Below are 9,381 nucleotides of genomic sequence, written 5' to 3' on the forward strand. Positions count from 1 at the left end.
CGTGACCGCCAAGCGGGGACAAGAAGCGACCGCACCCAGAAACACACGGTTTGAATGACATCTTGAAAAAGAAGCAGGGTCAAACCGTGTTGCTCTTTTTGAATGGAAAAACTGCTCTTTTATACGTGCAAATGTTGGGGGCTAGCATATAAATTCACTTTCGCTTTTTAGATATTTTTTTAATTGAATAAAAGCAAATATCAAGCAAGTAGTTTTATTTTTATTTTTTTGCTATGTAAAATAAAATAAAGTCTGAAAAGGTTAAGGCTCTGTGGTAAATTGCTTTAAAAAAAAAGTGGATACAAATTTATTGTGATTTATTATGGGTTTTACCCATGATATGTTTCCTTGTATTTTGATCTGGCTTAAGTACGATAATATAGCACTTTGGTGTAAATATACAGAATAACAAACCAAAACTAGAAGCTAAGATGGCAAATATCTCCACAGCCACCGTGAATTTTCCAGGAGAACTGACATAAGCTGGAATAAATGTGATCCAAACAGCACAAAAAATTAGCATACTGAATGTGATGAATTTGGCTTCATTGAAGTTATCTGGCAGCTTTCGAGCCAGAAAAGCCAAAATGAAACATAGAACAGAGAGCAACCCAATATAAATCAGTACAGCCCAGAAACCTATAGCTGAACCTAGATCACATTCAAGTATTATTTTATCTAATGAATGAGTCATATTTTTATATGGCATTGGGGGGGCTAATACCAGCCACAGGGTACATATTATTACCTGAAAAAAAGTACAGCAGAAAACACTAATTCTTTGTAAGGGCAATGAACACTGAGGAACACTTGATCCAGGCACTGTGGCCTTGAAGGCCATTACTACTGCTACTGTCCTTGTCAGAACACAAGACATACAAAGGGCAAACGTGATCCCGAAAGCTGTGTGACGCAACATACAGGACCACTCAGTGGGCCGACCAATAAAAGTAAGTGAACAGAGAAAACACAGAGACAATGAGAAGAGAAGCAGGAAACTCAGCTCTACATTGCTTGCCTTCACAAGTGGTGTGTCTATGAAGTTGTAAAACACCAGTGCAACTGCTATCGTTAAAGACACCCCGGTTAATGAGAATGCAGTCAAAAGTATTCCCATGTTTTCCTCAAATGAAAGGAATTCCACCTTCTTCAGAACACACATACTGTGGTTTTCGTTTGACCAGTACTCTAAAGGACATCTGATGCATTCAGGAGAATCTAAAAAAGACAAATAGAGCATAGAATATTTTTCCTCATACATGCAGCATAATGTGGTGTATATATATGTAATATTGTGATATATTATTACAAAGTAAAATAATTGATTTCAGTTTATTATACTCTAAATGATCATATTTTTCTGCGATGCAAAGCTGAATTTTCAGTATCATTCCTCCAGTCTTCAGTGTCACATGATCCTTCAGAAGTCATTCTAATATGATGATTCATTTTCAAAGTTGGACACAGTTCTGCTGCTTAATATTTTTTCTGTGATACTTTTTTATAATAATTTGATGAATAAAAAGTAAAAAAAAAGAAAGAAAAAAGCAGAAAAAGCAAATGTTTTAAAAAAATAAATATTTTGTAACAACAATATACTCTACTGGTCAGTAATTTGGGGTCAGTCATTTTTTTTCTTTCTTTTTTTGAAATAAATCAATCATTTTATTCAGCAAGGATGTGATAAATTGATAAAAAATTGATAGTAAAGGAGATTTATATTATTTGAAAATGTTGTTATTTTGAATATTGAACCTTTAATTCATCAAATATATTAGGCAGCAGAACTGTTTCCAACACTCCAATAATAAATCAGAATATTAGAATGATTTCTGAAGGATCATGTGATAGACTGATGTCACATGTGACATTGAAGACTGCAGTAACAATCCTGAAAATTCAGCTTTGAATCACAGAAATAAATGATAATTTAAAGTACAATAAATTGAAAACCAAATATTTTAAATTGTAATAATATATCACTATATTATTTTTTTTTTCTCAAAATGATCAAATAAATGCAGGCTTGATGAGCAGAATACATTTCTTTCAAAAACTTTACAAATAGTAATGCGTCCTACATTTTGGCCTGTACTATCTATCTATCTATCTATCTATCTATCTATCTATCTATCTATCTATCTATCTATCTATATATATATATGTATATATATATATATATATATATATATATATATATATATATATATATATATATATATATATATATAGCATTGTACATAGAAGTGCATATGTACATCCTTGTATGTATGTGTCTTTTATTTGCACATTAAAATTGTTTATATCTCTTTGTATTAAAGTGCTGGTCATCTCACCAGTAGTGTTGCTAATTTCTCCAGAAGGGCACTGCAAGCATTCAAAGCAACACACTGGTCTCCCTTTGATCACCGCTTGTCGAAAACCTGGTTGGCATCTCTCACTGCACACTGAGCTTGGTTTCTGTTTAAACATTTAAGAATGTTTACACATTCTTACTTTGTTGCACTTATTTTTAAACATATATCAGGCACTCCACATACTAATGTTATTTTGTACATACCGTGTAACTGTCTCCTTCCCAAATTATATTGACAGAATTCATGACAAACTGCTGTTCACTTGGTAGTGAGGCATCATAGTGTCCTACAGTGATAAAATTTGTTTCTCCTGCTTCATTTTTCTGCCAGTTTATTAGTTCATATCTTGCTGTAGGATCTCCATTTTGGTCAAAGTATACTTTCTGACCTGAGGCCATTGTGAATTTCACATTTTGTAGGGAATGCAGTACCTGTTAACATTTAAAACACTCTTAAAATGTGGTAATAATAATAAAAACAAAAATATTTAATTCCAAGATTTACTTACTTGGCTGGAAAGCATTAAATCCTTATTTCCACATGTTATGTTTTCAGGTGAACTGTTTGAGGTTTTGCAAGCTATTGTGTTATGAAGTGCATAAGCTATTGCATAGACTGCCTTGTAGACATTATTTGAAATCCGCAGTTCAGATACATCTGTGAACGCATTACTCACATTACTCAGGTTTTCAGATCCATCACACAACTTATACTGAGCATTAGAACAGTTTGTTGAAGAGAGACAGCATCCAAATGTCGTCTCCCAAAATTCCACCAAAAGAGCATTTGAAGGGTTCTGAGTTGGATTAACCTTGAGTAGAAATTCTTTTAGCCCTGGAATTGTTGACTTGTTAATTGTAAAACCAACAGCTCCACCAAGAACTTTTTCAGTTTTCAAGTATCTTGCTGTTATCCAGGATTCACTGCCTACCCACTGTAGCCCAGTTACATTTTGCCTGATAATTTCCTCCAGTAACACATCCATCTCACCCTGTGCCAAAAATGCCACAAGAACTTTAGCAGTGCCCTTTTTTATTACTTCAACAACCTTAGCAGTCTTCTCTTTAGAATTTGTCCTCAATATGGCCTCTGAATATTCAATGCATACTCCTTCTCTCTCAGCTACCTCTACAAAGGTTGCCATGCCATTGTTTCCATAGTCATTATCACTTCTTACTGCTCCAACCCATGTCCAGCCGAAGTGTTTGACTAGCTGAGCCAGTGCTCTGCTCTGGTAGTAATCACTGGGAATAGTCCTGAAGAAAGAAGGAAACTGTCTTCTGTCGCTCAGACAGGCACAGGTAGCAAAATGACTAATCTGTCAAACAGAACAGATAAAAGTAACAGGAAATATATTTATTTGTTTCATCATATAACTTACAGTAAGACACATTTATGTATATTCATTTCACCACAGGAATCTTGAAGGGTCCTGTTGCTCTGGATAGTACAATGGTCGAGGAAGACTCAGATTCTCCAATAATTGCTTTTACTGCTGTTTTTCCAGAGCAGGTCTGTTCTGCAGTCAACTCCTGCCCATTTATCAGAGCCATTGTTGACCTCATAGAGGCTAATGTGGAACCACAGCTGTCAAATATTTGGTATCCAATCGAAATGTTTGGCAGTAATCTCTGATTGCTGTTAATTTCCTCAATGGCAAAGATCATTGTCTGAGCAAAGCGAAATTCTCTCAAATTAAGGCTATATATATATATATATATATATATATATATATATATATATATATATATATATATATATATGCAGAGAGAGAGAGAGAGAGAGAGAGTTATAGATTTTGTAGTAAGGTTGAAAGTTTGTCATATTGGAAATATTATCTATTGTCTTATTTTATAAAATAAAATAAATTATATAGGTCATATATATTTACACTGTTAAATTAATAAAATAGAAACAGAGAATTTGCAAACCTTGTGCACAATAGACGATGTGGTTTTTCGGTAAATAATGGCATTTCCAAATGTATTTTGCTGTGAATTGAAAAAGCTCCTCCGATGATAATGTCTCCATCTTTGGACAGCAGAGGGTACTCTGGTTGCCCTATAATACTACAGATAGCCTTTCCCCCCACTGTTATAATGCTGCAGAGCAGCAAGAACCCAAGGACAACCATCACAAAGACTCTGGGCCCTCCTTTACTCTTCTGATGATGATGCGTTTGTTTATATAGTGTCAGTTGTCACACTCATCATGAGCACAGAATAAAGTAATGTAATCATGTGGTTTTTTATTTATTTTTATTTTATGTATATAACAAACCTTAATGTGTCACGATATCCAGTTATCAGCCCACCAGTCACCACAGCAACAGTGTTAAAGCAGCCCAACTCCAGACTTGGCAACACTGAACCGAGTGTTGTTAAATGGCCATAGCAGCTGTGTGACAACTGACACTGGACGTTTTTGCGGGGATTTTAAAAAGAGTTTTATAAGAAACATGAATAAATGAGTAAAAGAATGAATAAAAGTAAACCACAATAAATTAACAAAATTCAACAACACATGAAACAAAGCTTTATTCAAACATATTTTTCTATCATACTATCACATTTACAGGCGGTGAACCCCACATTTGCTGACGTCTCAACACAGCTGTGCCAATTCTGCAGCTTTATTTTAATGAAGCAGTTTACCACTGTGAACACCTTTGTCTGTCTTTGCCGTCCATCATGTCCCTCATTGCTGCTCTTCTCAACAGGGACATTATTGATCCAGAGGATGAGGAAGACCATGATTACGGCCCCACTGTATCCCACAACTTTGGTTTAACTTAAAAAAAGAAGTATCCTGGTTGCCTTGAAATTTTGAGTTCATTAAAATTAAAAATTTGAGTTGATACAATGAAGGAAATTTGTTTAATAAACAGAAACTCAAAATATTGTAACTGAACCACATTAAAAATTGATAAATCATGAAAAAAGTTTCACTGTGTCATCAAAAATAAAACACACAATTACCCAATATGATATATGCTATTATACACAATTACCCAATATGCAATATGCTATTATATAAAATATAATATTTTAATAAAAGTTGATGAATCTCAAAAAAATTTCATTGTATTAACTCAAAGTTTTAATTTCAATGAAATCTAAATTTTAAGGCAACCAGGTAACTTTTTTCTAAATATTTTTTTACAGTGTGATAGTGTCTTTCTCTATAATCTTAAAAAATATATATCTAAATTATGGCATATGCTTGCTATGCAAAATGCTGAACAGCTTTATGCATTCATGACATTAAAGCTAGATTATTGTAATGCGCTACTGGGTGGTTGCCCTACTTGCTTGAAGGAACACTCCACTTTTTTTGAAAATAGGCTCCTTTTCTATGTCCCTTAGTTAAACAGTTAAGTTTTACCGTTTTTGAATCCATTCAGCTGATCTCTGTATCTGGCGGTAGCACTTTTAGCATAGCTTAGCATACATCATTACATCATATAGGTTCATTAGCATCGCTCTCAAAAAAGACCGAAGACTTTATTTTTTCAAAGATAATATTTTTCCTAATTAAAACTTGACTAATCTGTAGTTACATTGATTGTGTAATTTAATGGAAAATTAAGAGTTTAGATTTTTATACCGATATAGATTGTACCTATTTCTCATTCCTGCGTAAGAATTATGGAACTTTGCGGTCGTACCATGGGTTCAGCGGCGTGATGATATTACACAGCGCCTGAAAGTAGTCCTCAGATAGGTAACTTCCAACACGACCGGCATTAAGTTTGTGTCGTTGCACTAAATTTGTGTTGTTACAGCCGGCAAATTATGTAGTGTATTTACTTTGCGATTGTGCGATACATATGCTTCTGTGTGTCGTAAAGAGCTGTTATAGTGAGTCGAAGGTGTATACTTACTACCATCATGTTTCACAGAATACCAACGAAAATCAAGTAATGAAAGAATTAGTGGTTTACTGCTCTGAACCATAGATATTAAAACAGGTAGATTCAAACAAGAAACTGCGTGTTTGCTCAAAGCATTTGTGACCAGATGACTATTTGGAAAACATGGATAGTGTTACCACGGTACTCCATCTATAGGATATGGTCAGACAGGGCGAAGTGTATCACCCCCTTGGCTGTAAGTATAGCAATATTTTTATTTGTTAGCTTGAACAACCAGATTGAAAAGCACTGCTGTTGTCTTTAGCCAACCTGTGAATTAATCCACTAAGCGTGGGGGTTTTGCGCGTATATACTGTATATAACGTTATTAGTTTTATTTTTATCATTCTGGTGTATACATTCCACAACACTGCACACTCGTACTATTTATACGCATTTTTCGTGAGATCCGGCTGCACGTAGACGTATACTTTGTTGATAGTTTAAAACAATTTCTTGCTAGCTTAATTAACACAGAATTAGCCTGTATGTTTAGGATGGGAATCCAAATCTTTAACAGTGTAAAAAGCTCATTATGCATGAAACAGCATTTCACCCCCCCTTTAAGGCGGGCATACACTGCACCCATCATGAGATGAGCCAGTCAGTGGCTCAAATATAATTGCTATAGATTTGGAAGGGATTCTGTATCATTAACACTTTCGTGTCTTTTTTTTTTTAAGACTCTGAATGTGGAGGTGCAAACAGTGTCCTGAAAGTGAATCTACAAGTTACCAATTACTAAAACACTATAAATTATAAATTACCACTTTTATATATTATATATATTGTATATATTACCAATTACTAAAACACTATAAATTTGTCCATGGCCATCGTGGTCAGGGACATTCCAGATATCCATGCACATACTATGAATGCCCATGCTCATTCAAAACATGGAATGCACTTAAAACTCATTTGAGTCGATGTCATGTTGATGTTTTACATTTAAGGACTACAGAACAAGTAATATTGACATGCCCTTTGTGTCCAGGAAGTGAAATAGCATCTAGTACAGATTACTTTTCTTGTATAAACAACCATCTAAAGAATTATTAAACAGTAACTTGTATGTTTGAAAATTGTTGCTTTCAAACCAATATATATTCTACGTTCAAATACCATAAGAATAGGAAGCATGCACATTGCACTATAAAAGACTTTAAAGTTGGATTATTGAAATGATAGGATACAAATGCTGAGCATCAACTATCTGAAAAGCATTTAACTGCTGAAATTGCTTCCGATTTAGATTGTGACAATTTGATTGAAGCTGAGGCAGAAAATGAGAACATGCAAGACACAATAATTAAAAAATTGGCATCAGTCTTTCTGAAATTGGAGACTTTTTTCACATATACCAAGCTCTACAATATATGAGTTACTGGAAGAGTTGCATTTCATTTTTACCTCTGCTGCAGTGCCTGTATCACACAGTACAGCTTTTGACATGTTCAAGCATAACCTTCAGGTTAATCAGTTAATAATTAATTAACTCATCTTAGCCATTTCTACCAATAATCCTTTGGCTATAGCTAAGGTTGGTCCATTAGACTCAGCCTTCAAACGTAAACAGTACTATAGAGAAAACTTTAAGGTTGTGGAACCTGTTGAGTATGTACTAGAGGTAAGGTCCAATAAAACAAGGATTTGCCTCTCTAGTTTTTATTTCAGTAGGCAACACCTGTTAGACATTGTTGACGTCAAAGTTCAGATTTACTAAAAGGCTATAATGGGATTAAACATTATCAGATGGTGAAAGATTCACAAACAAGTTTTATATTCTATATATATATATATATATATATATATATATATATATATATATATATATATATATATATATATATATATATTGGTCTATTCTTTGCACACCGTTTTTTTTTTTTGGAATTCATCCTTTTGATGGGAATTGAAACGTGCAGCGCTAAAGTCTACTGAGGCCTCAAGGTAAAAAAAAAAAGGTTTGGCTTTCAAAATTTCAACTAAAATGGAATGGTTAAATATATTAGACTACTGCATATACATGATTATTTAGGCTCATTGTGTTTCTGACAGTAAAAAAAAGAAAAAAAGAAGAAGGATAAATTACCGTATATCTCATTGTCCCAATGCCAATTATGTATTTTGTGATAAAATTTGATGAGACACATCAAATGAAATCTGGCACATGGTGGACATGCAGTGCAACAATCATTTTTCCATTTATTTGAAAGTCATTTTAGTCAAGTTGTCAAATTGTTTTTGTTTTTTTCCTTGAGAAAAGTTTATAGTTAAATGAGTTTATTAAGCTAAAAAACTAAGGATTTGCCTCTATTTATTATTGTGGCAGGCAATAAATGTTAAACATTCTTGATGTTGTCAAAGTTTAGATTCACTTTTGGGACAAAAAGCTATAATGGGATTTAACATTATCAGATGGTGAAAGAGATTCACAAACAAGTTTTATATTTTTTAATTATTATTTATATTGGTCTATTTGCATTTTATATGTGGATTTATGTTGGTGTCTTCAATTGTATTTGTACACTTTGTATTCATATGTAAGTTTTGCTTACATATTTGTAATAATTGTATCAGTCATGATAATCCCAGATAGTAATGTACCTTGAAGGTCAAAATTACTTTTTGACTTAATTATATTTCAAAACCCAAGGTGAATAAAGTTAATTAAAGTATTTAAATTATTTTTTTTTTTAAACCGAGCAAGTATAATCAACACAAATGGATAACATTAGCAAAGCTTATTTCTATTAAATAAATTGAACTTAATCAGGTAATGTTAGTTCAAGCTATAGTCATTAAATTCAAGACAATAATTTACATTTATTCAAAATAATTGTGTAATGTACCATTTAATTAACACCGTTATGAACGATTTACTTAAAACATTATGTTACAATTAATTGTATATTACCTTTTCCATTTAAGCAACTAAGTTTTGTGGGACCGTTTGACATAACTTTATTAATTAAATACAACATTTCATTTCTTAGAGTGTACAGAGAGCGATCAAAGAACACTCTTTATAATGTTTGGATTGGTCAATCACCCGTTTGAATGACGCTGCTCATTATGCTCAACAGAAGCTCTTACTGTATCATGTCG

The 9,381-nt window shown here is 33.2% G+C and overlaps 1 protein-coding gene across 1 annotated transcript; it reads right to left on the reverse strand.

Annotated features, from left to right (window-relative positions):
• Nucleotides 1-307: 307 nt before the first annotated feature.
• Nucleotides 308-4,491, reverse strand: olfch1 (olfactory receptor C family, h1). The gene is made up of 6 exons (XM_067419848.1): nucleotides 4,289-4,491; nucleotides 3,770-4,058; nucleotides 2,866-3,675; nucleotides 2,561-2,788; nucleotides 2,337-2,460; nucleotides 308-1,218 (listed from the first exon to the last, which is right to left on the reverse strand). The coding sequence occupies exons 1-6, from the start codon at nucleotides 4,489-4,491 to the stop codon at nucleotides 308-310; spliced, it is 2,565 nt and encodes an 854-aa protein (XP_067275949.1).
• Nucleotides 4,492-9,381: the final 4,890 nt, after the last annotated feature.

This window comes from Pseudorasbora parva, chromosome 16, assembly GCF_024679245.1.
Source record: "Pseudorasbora parva isolate DD20220531a chromosome 16, ASM2467924v1, whole genome shotgun sequence".
NCBI classification, from domain to species: domain Eukaryota; kingdom Metazoa; phylum Chordata; class Actinopteri; order Cypriniformes; family Gobionidae; genus Pseudorasbora; species Pseudorasbora parva.

What these genes read in the sequence shown, in the direction of transcription:
- olfch1 (XM_067419848.1), bottom strand. Translation starts at nt 4,491, where the DNA reads ATGGTTGTCCTTGGGTTCTTGCTGCTCTGCAGCATTATAACAGTGGGG. An exon ending in ATTTAATGCTTTCCAGCCAA is followed by an intron (nt 2,789 to 2,865) that starts GTAAGTAAATCT and finishes AAATGTTAACAG; the next exon opens with GTACTGCATTCCCTACAAAA. An exon ending in AGAAATTAGCAACACTACTG is followed by an intron (nt 1,219 to 2,336) that starts GTGAGATGACCA and finishes TGTCTTTTTTAG; the next exon opens with ATTCTCCTGAATGCATCAGA.